A 16,582-nucleotide genomic window follows, 5' to 3' on the forward strand; every position below is an offset into this window, starting at 1 on the left:
GAAGAAGGAAAAGGCAATGACTTTATTTTCCAACAAGATGGAGCACCTCCTCACTGGCATTTACATGTTTGGGAACATCTGAATGAGTCTAGAAAGATGGATTGGACGTGCCGGAAATGATGATAATGTCATCTGCAAGTGGCCGCCAAGGTCGCCTGATTTAATGGTCTGTGACTTCTTTTTATGAGGTTACCTAAATGATGGTGTCTATCTACCTCCATTGCCACAAAACCTGCAAGAAGTTCGTATCAGTGTTGCCATCCAGTCCATTTCATCAAAAATGTTGGAGCGTGCGTGTCGTGAATGGGAATATCGTCTTGATGTTTGCATCGCCACTCGTGGGGCCCACATTCAATGTCTATAAGGTATAGTAAAAAATATTGTCTATGAGTTTTTCTTTCAAATGTGACCAATTTCATTTAAATACGATTATCCAAAGCGACGTAATACCACTTTAAAGTATGATAGTATTTTTATGGACAATCTGTATAATTATCCCATCAGCTGGCAACACTTTTTCATGTTCAGTTTCTTCCTTCTGAAATAATTGATTGCTTACTAGTGTGTGTCGAATAGTGTATTTTCGGTGACATTTTTTGGTTGCATTTATCCGTACATAACTTTCTGATCCGAAGAAAGGTGATGAAAGCTGGCGACGTAATATTAATTTATTTTTAACGCATTAAGAAATTTGATTATGTCTTTTAATCTGTGTCCAAGGTGTCCTCCAAAAGTGGGCTATGCGACATTTGGAGAAGAAATAGTGGAACGAAATGGTGAATTGTGACTTGAAAACAACTATTGGAACATATGCTTGTTGGAAAACTTATTGGAGAAACTAATGTAGGACGTGTCGTGTTGTTGAGAACTCAAATTTAGCCATCGCAATTTAAAAGGAACATAAAATGAGCCGATGATGATATTTGATTGCATTGACTGTGATACGAAGAGGAATTATCTGTCGGGCATGTAGAGCAACCATCCTGAATGTATTTTCAAATGAAGAATTTCCACTCTGTACGTGTGAACGTCAATGGCTGCTTTGTTGAATTTAGGTGTTCTTTCTAATTCTTTTAAAAGTTCTGTATAGCATAAGATACATGAGCTGTATGATCAATTCTAACAAATGCAGTTCCCACTGTTATTAACATACAAAGCTGATTTATTTATTTTTTCGTAATGAAAACCTGTTTCAAATGATCTAGGACTCAGTGCTATAAAACATATATGTCTGGAGATGTGAGAAAGTAAATATTGCACACTTTATTGCCTTTGAAATGGCGGATGATTTTCCTGTGGTTGTACTTGTGCAAGGAACATAAATTGGAAAGTTCTTCCGCTCTGAGAGGCGTGCGTATCGCTGAAAACACTTCTTTTATTACATCACTTTAAGCTTGCCGAATCTTGTCAAAGTCTCTGTAGCTCATGTGCTCGACTTAACGCAAAATTTTATATTTGTTCTTGGTCCAACTTCCTGTCCATGATGAAACAGCAAATGCTAATGTATATGATCAGAGTAGCGCCAGTTACAGAGCTCCATGTGTTCACAGAACGATATTTCTTAGCACATTGACGTATGATAGTCCTTGCTCACTGTGACTGTGTTTGCCATCTCCCATCTATTGATGAGTTACAGAACTACTTTCAAAAGGTCTTAATAGCACTTCGTAGTAAGGGGCAACAACTTATCTACTTCCAAATGATTGACTTTCCATATACCAGGGGTTTTCAAACTTTTTGCAATTGAGGCTCCTCTTAACCACCAAAATCTGAACTCGCCTCCCCTGTCAAAAATGAAATATGTCAACAACATAAATACATGTGTCCCTAAAAGAAAGACGATCACTATGATAAACTATGTTCCATTTATTAATCACTAATGGAAATATCTCATTAACACAGGTGATCTACATTATACACACTGACTACACCTTTTAATGTTATTAACCGGTGTTAATAATTATAAATTGTGGTAAGTCAGATATTTATGTTAAAAATTGTAAAGTACGAGCAGAGAGGGAATTTAAATAATGAAACCCGGCACATTTAAATGTTGAGCAAGGTCAATGGGATGTATAAACTGGTTTTGAGTCACACAATTTATTAAATCTCGGCACATACTTTGAAATGGCAAGACGTATTTCTTTCTGGAGTTTTATTTTTGAACTATATTTGGATTTTATCACCGCCATGGCTGAAAATCCGGTTTCGCAGAGATAGGAAGTAGTAAAAGGAAGTAGCACTCACAAGGCCTTCTTACTTAATTCCGGATACTCATTCTTCACTGAGTTCCAAAATTCAGGCAACGATGCAGAGAGAAACTTGGTCTTCAATGTGCTGTCTGAAGAAAGACCAATAAGCTGTTCTTCTCGGGTAGTGATATTTGGTTGGATTCTCTGCGTTGAATGGATTCACGACCCAGTTGTGCTGTGTGTCCTCTGGAAAGTACTTCTCGAATTGGACATTAAGTTGTATTAAGTGTTCCTCGAACGCTGATTTGATTTCTTCATTTAGCTGGTCCCCGGTTTCTTCTAACAACTTGTTTGGTGTAGGAAAGCAGTCACTAATGTTCCCGTCTTCAATGCTCCTTTACCAAAGCAGCAACTTCCTTTTGAAGCCTAACACCTTGTCTGACAATTGCAAAATGTGTTTATCATTCTCTTGTAAAGACACGTTTAAAACATTTAATTTCTCAAATTTATCACAAAAGTATGACAGCTTTTGAAGAAAGGCAGAATCGATTAAATTTTCAGCAGTGGAATGATTTTGATTCACAAGATACGAGTACAGTTCGTGTTTCAATCTAGCTTTTTTGGGGGGGGGGGGTGACAAGGACTGAGGTGTGCGGTGTTGCCATGTGCAAGGAAAGAATCGTCTGGTTCCTCGTTGAGGGTGAGTGAAAGTTTGGCAATGTGCGGTGGTTACCATGGAGACGCGACAGGTTCTGAGCCTAAGGTTGGTTGACCTGCTGTCTTCTGCTCGCTCGTTGTGGCCTTGTGCAAAGCTTTCAGAAATCATCGTCCACCGGCCAGGGTATATTGACAGTATGTGGTTTAAGTAACTACTTTGGAAGCAAGGGATTTCCTGTACATAATTAAGTGAGTCTAGAGTGCATTAGGGGCTTTCTTACGTATGAAAGCTTGTAATCCTTGATAACGTCGAAACATGGAGCGAGCACCATCTGTGCATAATCCCACACATTTTCTCCAATCCAGTTTGTTTTCTTCCATGAACTTGTCCATAACTTCGAATAACTCGTTTGCTGTTGTTCCAAGTGCGGTATTCTCACAAAACAAAAGATCTTCCAAGAATTTATGATTTTCGGCTATGAATCTCACATAGCAGATCACGTTCGCATCTCTGTTACTCTCAGTTGCCTCATCGATTTGAATCGCGAATTCCTTCCTCCTTAGTTCCTGGATTATGTGTTCATTTACATCATCAGTAAGGTCACTTATTCGATGACTAATTGTGGTGTCAGACAAAGGTACAATTTTCAGTTGTTTTGCAGCAGATTTACCAATCATAATAGAGACCACATCAGCTGCAGCCGGCACAATGAGTTCCTCAGCTTGATTTCTTGCATTGTGCCACATGATATGCTACTTTATACGGTGCTAGAAGAGCTTTCCCGGGCACATACATTTGCTGAGAAAATGTACTTTTGTTTCGTATCACTTCAGTTGCTTTACGGGGAAAATATTCCCGGTCCTTATCTTGTAAATTGATGTGCACAGTTTCTAAATGTCGCTTCAACTTATCGGGTACCATGCTATATGCAGCCAACACTATCAAACAAATTGATTGATGTTGATTTTTTACGTTTCGTTCATCAGCGAGGCTATATGAGACGTGGAGCTACTGATTAACGTGGAATCCGAACCACATGAGCTCCCGCCTGGAACACTATCAAACAAATTACGCAGTGAGGCCTTTCTTTATTAACAGTAGCACTGATGAAACCGAACTCCAAGTAACGTTCGTCATATTTCTGTTTTGTTTTCTTTGAGTTACTAAGTTCTGCATCATCCAATTCACGTTTCTTACCCGTCTTTTATATATATATATATATATATATATATATATATATATATATATATATAATATCATACATTGCGAATCAATCCACAAAAAGTATCCTATTACACTTATTGTAATTAATACAAAACGCATGCACATAAAACACTTGCAGTTACTTTATTATTGTTCACTGTCAAAACAATATAAATCTTGATGTCTCGTACTTCTCAGAGTAGCAAAATACAAAAAGCAAAGACAAGCTATGGGAACGAAAGAGGGCGGAACCAAACCACACTGAAACATGTGAAAAAAGGCTTCGACTAATGAAAATAAAACAAATAAGACTATTCGTGAATGGCTATAGTACTTAGATTAAAACTCAAGAATCGTTCCACCAATAATAACATAAAGTTAAGAGAAAGAAAAATTCAGTTAACATGGCTTCGTGCGAAATTCCAAAGACATTTAAGAAGACATACTATTCTACAGAGATAAAGTGAAAGATCGTTAGTGTCCATCTAAGAAGCATTATACCCGTTTAAGCCAAAGGTAAAAGAGTCATCCCTGATCGTATGTGGAACAGAGGTGATACAAAGGCTTATTCCACTATGTATTGCTAAAGGTGGAGGGTGCAGACTTAAGTATGCGTGTTGCATTATAAATATGTTCCTTTGTAGGATTTTTTTTTTAAAGTGCTCGCATCTCCTCTGACAACCTTCGGTTCCTCCCTAGGGTGGCGCGCCGCACAGTTTGAAAACCCCCGCCATATACCATATTGATATTAGTGAAATAAAATGATGGTTTAAGGTAACAAATTGTTTTTCAGAATGATTCAGAACTCTTCGGAAGAACAATTAGAGTGAATCTAGCTAAACCACAGAAGATAAAGGAAGGAGCAACAAAGCCAGTGTGGGCAGACGATGCATGGCTTCAAGAACACGCAGGAGAGACATTAAGAAACGACGACGAAAAGGAAAAGGAAAAGGAAAGTGCTCCTAAAAGAGCGGCTGAAGAAACCCAACAGGTGAGACCTGAATTTCAGAAAGTGTTTTCCATTTTTTATTTTTTATTCATCATCAGAATAATCACAAGCAGTACTTTGTTTCTAAAATATTATTCTGGGCGTTCTGATTGACTGCCAAGGCAAACCTAACATCAAACAAATTAGCAGGTGCTGGTATCCGTTGACTATACTGTTGTTTCAGTCTTCAAATAGTTTTAAATTGAAAAAATAATTTCATTAAGAAAATGACTACAGATGTCGCAATTTTGTAACTTTCTAATGACGGCTGTCAGTACTACGTATGGACAGAAAATAGCACGATCGTAAGAAGTCATTTTCAGTAATTACGCGGTGGAAATTCAATAAGGGTTTTCTGTACATTTCATGTGTTTTGTAAACATTTTGCTTGAAATTAGTACTGTAGAGACTTACTATAGGTTATTTTATTTATTGTCTTTGACAAAGACTTAGGCCTGTATTTATAGATGTCCCCGAAATTCCTTCCCTAACTGTTACTCAACCATCAAAACACCTAGGAATTCGCTTAGAAACGATATTAATGAACTACACATATCTCGCCCCTATCTGGCAAATACGTAAGTGATTACAGAGTTCAGCTGTAACAATGCTGTTTTGACATATAAACTGAGGTATGAAGGCTGGCCAATGTAACAATATATTATTCTTAATATTACATAATTAATAAACAGTTTTGAAACGTGATAATTTTTTTATTTAATTGAGAGAAGTATCATAAGCTATGATAATCAGTTACTTTATGATTTTCTTCATATACAAGTAACTATTTGCATTCGTACGTTTATGTTAAAACTTCCAAGTGTTGACGGTAAACAGTTGAAATAGGTGTGCTGTCTTTGTAGATTATGAACTACAGTATTTGTATTGAATTAGTGTGTTGCCCGCTAGAGTGCAGTCTTACCCGAAGAGAACGTGAATTGTGGCATATGGGCCCATACCTACTTTCGTCTTCATTCGTGATGTATTGAACAAAATTTATAAAGTTAAAAAAAAAAGTCTTTGTTTTCCATATTTAAAATTCCCTTCTCTTGTCGCATAAAAAAATTGCACAAAATTTTCTCCTATTTCAGTAGATGAGCTTCGACATGCTCTCAGATTTTGACCACACATAGGGGATTGCTAGGATGAAGATGAGGTTTATTAATACCTGTTTTCTCATAGGGGCTTCTTAGATGTCTCCTCTAACACTAGGGTAGATCTATAGATACGGGCCTCAGTACTCTCTCTTCATATATATATTGCTGTAGTGAAATATTTTTGTAACATTTCACAACAGAAGAACGAAAATTTTCCAGAAGACATCGCAGTGTTTACAGTGATTGAAAAAATGTATGTTAAAAAAGTTTTAAAAAGCTACTAATATCGTATTTTGTAAATTTTTGTTAGTTTAGTTTCCTAAACTAAATTTATTGAAAACCCTCTCAGTTTTATTAATGTTCTTCTATAATCTGTGATAAAATCCTCTAGAATAGAATCTTAGAATAAATAGCATAGTTTTTTCTTTCTTTTCTTGTTCCACACTATATAAGATCACTCACTTTCTGCTATACATTCATTATCCATGCTTAGAGCAGACTGAAGTGTAAACAGAGTATATAGCTACCCTGTATGCCTGGTAATTAAAGCAATGCTTTGTAATCGTTTATTTATTTATTTATTTATTTATTTATTTATTTATTTATTTATTTATTTATTTAGGAAGATGAACCGAAATCAAAGAAATCGAAGAAGAATCCTCAAGTTTATTTTGATATTAAGATAGGCAAATCAATGGTGGGAAGAATAATAATGATGCTGCGAGCAGACATAGTTCCAAAGACTGCTGAAAATTTCCGCTGTTTATGTACTCATGAAAAAGGCTACGGGTATCAAGGAAGCACGTTTCATCGCATAATACCTGGATTTGTATCCTTTGAGTTAAATAGAAAAGGTAATAGGCATAGTAGCCCAAGCTTACATATGGTTACTTCTCAACCATCACTTGTGTTCTCCTAAAATTTTTCGTCGGTGATAAACTTGATCTCTTTCTACCGCGAAGACAAAGAAAAAAAAAAAATTCTATTTTGTAACCATGCAAAGTTGGTGAATCAAAATGGTGAGTCACAGCAAAATACAGTGGCTAACATAGGATGAAATTGTTCAATATTTAGATGACACTCTCGTCGAAAATTTATTGTAAGGAAAATAGGAAGACCGGTGACCAGTTATCCCCATTCTCGATTACATCTGGTCTTTTCTTTCCAAATGTTGATTCTCTCTGGTCTGTATAAGCAATATGTGTATTGGTTATCTTGTCTCTGGATAGTGAGGTAGCGGTTGAGGGGTAAGGAAACACATATTATTTATTTATTTATTTTTTCTAGGAGCCTGATTGTAACTATAGGCTTACTGCCCATACCCTTATTCCGTCTGGTTCCAGATTTGATTTGCAGACAAAGTTCAGAACTTTTTGATCTTGACCACTTGTATTAAGAAGTGGATGTAGAAATCCTAAATGGAAACCGATACGCTGACCGTACATCATCCAACGAATAGCGTGCGCTGGAGATAGTTCAAAATAGTCTACTTGTTTCTGTGTCTGTTTAAGAAATTTCTAAGACTATTACAACAATTTAGCATGATTTTTCAGTAATTAACATATCTGTGTTGTCTATTTGCTAGTATAGTAGCTGTTTTTTTTTCAACAGATCTAACAATGGTATTTTCTATTGTCTGTTCGCTGGTCTAGTAGCTGTTCCTTTCAACAGATCTAACATAACGGTATTTTCTATTGTCTGTTCGCTGATCTAGTAGCTGTTCCTTTCAACATATCTAATTTGCCTACCATGTTAGCGAGGAACTTGCTATCTGTCAGTCACAACAATGTTGCCAAACTTCAGATATACTTAGAATGGAATTCAAATGACATACGCAGTTTCTTTTTCTGAAGCAACGACCATCGACTCACGAAAGGGATGATGATGACACGATTCTTTCTCCTTGCAATCTGGATTTTTTTTTTTTTAACACGTACGTTTCTAAATGGGTAATAATTAATTTATTCATAGGACAAATCATACAAAATGTAATATGTGTGATGCATTCGAGGTAGAAACTCAGTTGCATAAAGAATGCGAATAAATGCGGCGGTGTTCGTTAACTAAACTGTAGATATTGATACCTAGTTTTTTTCTTTTTTTTCTTTTTTCATATGGTAGATGTATTTTCCTTAACAGTGGGAATAGATGTGTCAAGGAGGTGACTTTACAAATCACAATGGTACTGGCGGTCGATCCATTTATGGGAAGAAGTTTGAAGATGAAAATTTCACGTTGAAACATACAGGTCCTGGCATCTTGTCAATGGCAAATTCAGGCCCAAATACAAATGGTTCTCAATTTTTCATATGTACTGCGCGAACTGAATGGTAAGTATGCTTAACTAATTAAATTAAGCGAAAACACGACTCTACCATTTGACTTTCGATGCGATATACGTTTGTGTATATGTACGGGATGTTCCGAAACTATCTGGCCAAATTGTAAAGGATGGAAGAAGGTACCAAAATAAACATAATGTTGCCGTAGAATGTGGATCCAGAAAGGCCACGTTAACAGTAAGGAAAATGGGAAAAGTGAGGAAACACGTATCACATGCAATGTGACGAAAGTTTTAAATCGTCCTGTTTTTACAGATGCTCGAACGAGCGATCAGCAACAGAGCCTTCGGAAACGATTACTTGGTTGGACCATATATCCTACCTCATTGCTTGAACGGGTTTACGTACTGTATCTTTTGGAACAGACCTTGTCGTAATTGCTGGCCCATGTTCCTGAGGTTATTCGACGATAAATCTGGTTCCAGCATAATGATGCGCGTGATACCAGACCTCATCTGGACACTGGATATCCCAATTACTAGATTGGTCTGTTAGTACTGTTCCTTGATCACCATGGTCATTTAACCTGTCATGTTTGGATTCCTTCTTGTGCGGGGACCGGAAGAATACCATGTACGATAACCCAATTGATTCCGACCAAGATCACGTCGTCAGACTTCCTGCTTCAGCTGAAGAGGCTCCAAACATACCTCAAATTTTAAAGATGTACCAACATCCGTGCGTCGATGGTATGACGCTTGTATTCATGTTTGTGGTAGCTCTTTTGAGCATCCATTGTAAAAATAGGATGAAATAAGTTTGTTGCCTTGCACGTGATCTGTCTTTCGTTTCACCTTTTCCGTCTTTCTTTGCCACCAGCGGTTATACGAGGCATTTCTGGATTATAATCTATGGTGATAAATGCTTACTTTGATGTCCTCGATCACCCTTTACAATCTGGGCAGATAGTTTCCGAACACCCTGTATATCTGTCGTACAAAATAATAATAATAATAATAATAATAATAATAATAATAATAATAATAATAATAGGAAGTGCAACGGAAAAGTGTAAATTTTTAAAATAGAGCTGAACTATTTTGTACTGATACTATAAACATTGTGATCAGTGAAAAATAGAATGTTAATTAAAGAATATATTTTGGATGTCTATCGGATAGTAACAAAAATACTTTATAGATGCATATTGTTTACTTAATTAAAAAAAAAAACTTTTCAGTAATTTATTAACGAACTTTTTATTTAATTAATTTATTCTTCCTTTTTCTTTTACTAATTTATTCATTCAGTCTTCTATTCTTTCTTTCTTTCATTCATGATTCTTCATTCATTCTTTCTGCTTATCTGTCTGGTCACTTCTTATTGATTAATTGGTGGTTAAATCGTTTTCAGCCCTAAGGTTATGCGAGACAAGACCTTTTTTAAAAAATGGTTTCTGAACCTTTGTACTAAATATCGCCATCGAGATCCAACCTGGTAGTACGCGCGTAGAAAGCTTGAGTGTTAGCCATTTGGAAACAAAGGATCACTTGCAGAATTTGAAGAAGAAAGTTAAAATAGTGTAATAATTAGGAGACTATCTTCTTCATAACTGTGTTGAATATTCTTATTTTTACTGTAACATTTGTACAAAATATTTGGTGCTTTATTGTTAATTTGTTTTTAATTCTTGTTGAAAACTGTCCTCTTGTTGAATCAGTTCACTCTCAAAGCATTGCTGACTTCATAATATATATAATTTCAGAGATTCCAGTGTCAATCAGAAATAAATATATCCAGGTAATATTTTCATAGAATTTACGCTGCATTTTTGTGGAAACACGGTGGTTGACCGTAATCCCTGCTGCCGAAAGGATTATTACTCAGTGGCTAGCAACAAACTTACAAATATATATTACGTCAGAGTCCTCCCGAAAGTTAAGACAAAATGATCGGTATAAATGGATACTGCAATACTGCAGTCTGTAAAAGATTTTCCTTTGAGAACTCTTGGCCGGTTGCATTTTCTGCTATCTTTGTTATTATCATTTGAAAAGTTTTTAAAACTATTTGAAGGAAAGAAGCCACTAATTTAGGTACTTCATGAAGAAGTTTGCACCTTTGCCAAGCATTTCGTGAAGATCAGTTAAGTTTACTTGCAAAACTGTTAAGGAACTTATTCAAACAAAATTTTCAAGTTGATATCGAAAGTTAAACAATATTGAACTAACGGGCCGTGGTGGCTTAGTGGTAGAGCGTTCACCTCTGGTGCGTGGGATCCCGGGTTCGATTCCTGCTCACGCCAAGTAAACTTTGTGGTGGACAAACACCGTGTGCGTGGGTTTTCTCGGTGTTCTCTCGTTTCTTCCGACATTCTTCTTTCCACTATTTCATTTATTTCTCATCATCACCGTTCCCTTTAGCCAGCATAAAAATCGTGGGACGTAAAACTTAAAAAATCCAATATTGAACTGTAAATAGGGCCCCAAAAAATAAAAAGAAAAATTCAGTTTAACATCCCATGTGTTCTTCAGGCTACGGAGACTGATAGTTAAGGCAAGTGAATGATGATGGAAGAATTGATGGAATGATAATGTGGGAGAAAATTGGAGTACCCCGAGAAAACCCACGGATACAATGTTGTCCACCATAAACCAGGGACCCCACACACCAGAGGTAAGCACCCTACCATTGAGCCACCGTGCCTCCGAAAATAGAGTAAAAACTAGGAAATTCTAGAAAAAATGGAAATTGAAACAAATCCATTTTCTTGCGTAAAAATGTTGAAAGTTTTTATTAAAACGCCACAGAACATGGCTTTTGAAAATTACCATTGACCTGCTGTTTTGAAGAATAGTTTGTTATCCTAACTTCTACACCCATTACTTCACTGACATAAGTGGGAGATAGTACAAAGTGAGCAAATCCCAAATTTTTTTGTCTATTTTTTCAGACAGACCGAGAATGATGAATTCTTAAATGAGGAGGCAACACATGATGTTCATTATGTGCTTCCTAAAAAAATGTAGTCAGAATTGGTAACCTCTGAGCAAGCATAACAATTAATAAATATATACAAATTACGGAACCATCCTCTTACACTTATTATTTTAAAAAAAAAACAGGTTTGTAAGTATATGTAGAAAGGATATACTGGTAATCCTATTTACGCATCCTTTTTGACCCAATTTTTTTAATTAAAATTCACTTTAATCTGTAATTTCTATAGTTAATTAACTTTTTGGATTCATGACACACGTGTACTACAAAATACCAGTGATAATTCATGTATTTCAATGTGCTAATATGATTTCTTTCTTTCTCTTTTTTTTCAATAGGCTAGACGGAAAACACGTGGTATTTGGTCATATCATCAGCGGAATGGATGTTGTAAAGAAAATGGAGGTAAGTTTTGTGAACGAATTGTCATTTGATTTTCGCCTGTCAGAGTTTATAGAAACTTGCAACTCCCAAACTTTGGTACTTCTTGTTAAACCTTTTTCACAGAGTTTACCATACTTTCTTACATTTAATATCCTTATAGCTTTTATAAAATAAATAAGGCAGAAAATCCTTTTAACTCTGTTAGGATTTCCACTTTTTGAGATAAATATTAGACTTTCACTCAAACAGTACTGCTTCCTTACTATTTATCGTAGGATCATGGTTCACACCTCGTTTCTTTTCAGGCTAGAGCATACTTTCCAACGGTGCAACTCGCTTGTCCGTATTATTCACCAGAAACGGGAAAATCGGATAAAAGCGGGAGATTTTTCAAAAAAGAAAAAAAAAATCGAAATTTATTTGATCTTCTGGCCCGGGCCTAGGTTGACTTAGGGATCTGAATTTAAAAAAAAAAAAAAGTTATGTACATGATACGGTGCAAAATTTCAATATTGATTCTTGAAAACTAAGGTCGGGAGAAATTGTTGAAAGTCTGAAGGTGACCCATTTATATATATACTGTTTAACCTAAAGTCATGGTTCATGGTTCAAACGCCATTTTCTTCAGTATAACGTGCCCTTTCCAACGGAACCGCTCACATGTCCGTATCATACACCTAAACCGGAAAATTCGGGAAAAACCTGGAAATTTTTTAAATAAAAATCCTCCTGGAACACTTTGTTCCTCTGGCCCGAACCAGGGTTCACGTAGGGATCTGATTTTAAAAAAAATACGTTGTTATGTACACTCATGTCCAAAATGATTGTCGCATATTTATAACTGTCTTCTTGTAAGAATATAATTTGATAATGATTTTGCAGGGTACTTTTAATTCTGATACTATGTGTATAAACAGGAAATGTATATTTGTGGTAAATTTCGTAGGAAAAGAATTATAAATACGAAAATTAGAATGAGTAAAACAAAATGTTGCTAAATGAACAAGAGAGTTTTATTTTCGTTTTATTGTGCTTATTTACTGCTCTTTTGACAAGAAATTTGCCACATACATGTCTTTGCCGATTAAACACAAGGTTGGAAAAAATTGTTGAAAGTCTGAATTTAGGCTATATATATAAAGAAACACTGCGTCTTACTATTTGTCCTAGGGTCATGGTTCAAACGCCATTTTCTTCAGTATAACGACCCCTTTCCAACGGTATCACTCACACTTCCGTATCATACATCTAAACCGGAAAATTTTCTGAAAAAATCACCCCTCGGAACACTTGCGCCCCTCGGGTCCGGCCCTGGTTTCAGGTAGGGATCTTAAAACAAAAGTGCACACAAATTCGTATGCAAAGTTTCAATCTGATATCTTGAAAACTAAAGGCGTGAAAAATTTTTGAAGTTTGCCTTAAGGAAAAGAGTCACTCCTCTCCGCCCCCACTTGGAGCCGCCAAGTTGACCAACCGCTTTCAAAACGCATCTGGGGTGTTCTTTGGTTCTTCATTGACTTGACCAATAAAAAAACGGCTTAAATACCTGGTATAGATCCCAAATAAGCGGTCAAAGACAATAATACACTATGGTATCTAAAGTTAAAATTCTAAAAGAGTTAAACGTATAAAAGTTGTAAATAAAAACAAAGAAAATAGTAACTCAAGTAGAGCGTTTTCTTCGCACTCGGGAGTTTGAGGGTTCGATTCTCGCTGCCAACCATCCTGACTGGGCTTTTCCAGGTTTTTCCTTAGTCCTACCAGGAAAATGCCAGGATGGTACCTACTAAACAGGCCCTGGCCGATAGCTTCACAAATCCTTTCCATTGTTATTGTTGTTGTTGTTAGATATCCAATATAAAAAATGGCCTCTGAGCTGTGTCTGGTGATTGTTAAATAACTAAGTAGTACTATTTCTCCATTTGTAAATAAAAGATGAAATTTTGCGTACAATATGCTAACATACTCAGGAATTTTAACAATTACAAGTAAAATAATTGGAATTGTGATTCCTGAAGAAAAACTTCTTGGCTTTTAGCTCTCTCCTAGAGCCTTGTTCACGTAGTATAAAAACAGAAGGGAATGTTTTTATCGGGGAAAATAAAATGCAAAGGGACTTACCTGGATAGAGCAGCGCGAGGAACACCTTATTTTAGCTGTTAGTCACACGTTGAATAGTGTTGCAGCATATTGTGGAATGGCGGGCTCTGTTTATGCATTCTTTTATTCACGTAGAGAAGATTGCTAGCGTATGTTGATATTTTTGTTTGATGCCAACGTCGTGCTTTTTAATTACTGTCTCCCATTCCTTGTTTAACCAATCCTTATCTATGTTAAGCTTTGGATTCTTTAACAAAATAAAGAAATTTTCAAAAGGAAGTCTTTCTATTTCATTCTTATCAACGATATTGTTTTGTGTTTTTTCTTAAATGTCTCGACAAGCCTTCTTCTTCTTCTTCTTTTAAACCTTTTACCCAGTTAGCTGGGATCGGATTTTCGGGGTCGCTGTTCTCCACCTGTTTCTATCTATCGACAGGCTGAAACCGGATATTCTGCTTTAGCGTCTCTGAGATGTTCCGTGAACCGTACTTTTTAAGTTTTTTCTTAACTTGTCTATATAACTCTCCAGATACTGCACTTGATCTCATAGACTTCTGATTTTTCACTGGAGTCGGAGTAGTATCTCTTGAATTGAGTGATATTCTCTTCTGAAGTTTTTTTTTTTTTTTTTTTGGAGGGGGTCAATGCTAAATAAAAGTATTTAGAAGAATTACTATTACAAGCAGGTTTGTAAGAAAATTAGATTTTTATAATGAAAACCATGGTTTATTTAGTTTAAACGTGTTTCTATTTTTTAAATAAGTTTTTCAAACATTAAAAACTTATTTTAAAATGTAGTATGTATATTAGAATACTAAATAAAGCTTTTCCACATAAGAGAGTAGTAGGCACAAATATAGTGCTGTTGTTGCTCTTTGTCCTCCTTATTACGTTTACTAAGCTTTTTGTATTGTGAATTGGAAACGATACCAATCTGTTAATTAATCGTAATTTTAAGCACGGAGAATGTGAAAAAGCAATACCTCATATACAAAGAATACTGCACAAATAAGTGTATTGTGTAAAAGAGTATAACAACACAGATTTCATTTCAAATTTCCTATCCATAAGTACGTTTATTTAAACTTATTATAATACATCAAGAAACGCTGACAGTTACTGGTATTACTAGAAACTATAGTCGTAATACTTTACTTCGTCCCTTTACATTACTACTCGCATTTTGTATATATATATACGAGGGGCATTCAATAAGTAAAGAGACAAATTGCTATAGCTCAATAAAGATTTATTTCAATCTTTCAAAACTAAGGCTATTTTTCAATATAATCCCCCTTTACAGTTATGCATTTGTCCCATCTTTCTTGCAGCTTCCTAATTCCCTTGGCGAAGAAATCTTTCGATTTACCCCGAAGCCACCTTTGCACCGCTGCCTTAACTTCCTCATTCTTAGCAAATCTTTTTCCACGTAGGGCGCCTTGTGAACATGACATTGTGAACAGTTCCAACACTTACTTGAACTTCCTCAGCTATCATTTCAACAGTAATTCTTCTGTTATCACGAATAAGTCCGTCAATCCTCGATTCCAACGAAGAACCAGAAACTTCCACTGGACGTCCACATCGGGGTTCATCACCTACACTTGTTCGGCCACTTTTAAACCGATCAACCCACTTGTACACATTCACACGGTTCATACAACTGTTACCGTACTGTCTCAACATTCGAGAAAAAATTTCACTTGGTTTTACACTTTCTGCGACTAAAAACATAATGACTGAGCGCTGTTCTTCTAAGGTGCAATCTTCTAGAGAGGACTTGCCATGATGAATTGATATTTTTGAAGTTATGTTGACATAAAATTACGAAACAGCAGATCAGAGCATATCCCAAGGTTGCCAACTAACACCCCTGAAACAAAAAAAAAAAAAAAATTAGTGTTAAAAATATAGACTTTGTCTCTTTACTTATTGAATGATCCTCGTATATATATATATATACAGTGTTCGAGGTGGGGAAAAAAGCAGAGGCGCGGTATGTTTTATTATAATTTTGATTCAACATACCTGTTATTTAAATATTGTCTTGATCACTGAAAAACCAGAGATGTATGTCGTACCACCGCATACCGTCTCACTTCGACTACTGTATATATATAAAACTTAGCAGCCATTTCGGTTTTCAAATGGTTTCTTACCGATGATTGAACGAAACCAAATTAGAATAAAAAAAAATATTTCAACAGCAGCTTTAGACGCTTGTGCAGTTAGTAACTGTACGATGATAACGGAAAATAAATTGCTGTTATTTCCTGTTGAGATTTTTGGCTTTTCCCCCGTTCATGTTTTGACACTTGTGTCTTTACTATAGAATCAAAATATGGCTCGATAAATTGTTTCCTTTTCCCTTTAAACTTTTTTTTTTCAAGGTCAGAGGAAGAAACGTTTGTAATATCGAGTTCTTCAAAATCCATTTAAGGTTTTTACATATTCTGAGTCTTCGATATGGTGTTTTTTTGGGCTGCATGGCCTGACTCATGCGGCTCTCCAATTTGTTCCAAAGGTGTTCAGTGAGGTTGAGATCTGGACTTTGGGCTAGCCCATCAAGCTTTTCCAAACCCGTGTTCCCGAATCACATGTTTATAATGCCTGCTGTATGACATCGAGTATTATCGTGCTGAAGCAGGTATTTGCCAATATCGAATTGTGCCCATAAT

The 16,582-nt window shown here is 35.9% G+C and overlaps 1 protein-coding gene across 1 annotated transcript in view; it reads left to right on the forward strand.

The window, feature by feature from the left end:
* Nucleotides 1-16,582, forward strand: part of cyp33 (peptidylprolyl isomerase cyclophilin-33) — a 35,877-nt gene that overhangs the window by 14,911 nt on the left and 4,384 nt on the right. The window contains exons 3-6 of the mRNA XM_081746139.1: nt 4,847-5,044; nt 6,761-6,967; nt 8,287-8,468; nt 11,759-11,825. Of these exons, the coding sequence (XP_081602265.1) occupies nt 4,847-5,044; nt 6,761-6,967; nt 8,287-8,468; nt 11,759-11,825 (654 nt within the window). The remainder of the gene's footprint in view (nt 1-4,846; nt 5,045-6,760; nt 6,968-8,286; nt 8,469-11,758; nt 11,826-16,582) is intronic.

The sequence above is a fragment of the Thermobia domestica genome, chromosome 18 (genome assembly GCF_964235325.1).
Source record: "Thermobia domestica chromosome 18, izTheDome1.hap1.1, whole genome shotgun sequence".
Lineage (NCBI taxonomy): Eukaryota > Metazoa > Arthropoda > Insecta > Zygentoma > Lepismatidae > Thermobia > Thermobia domestica.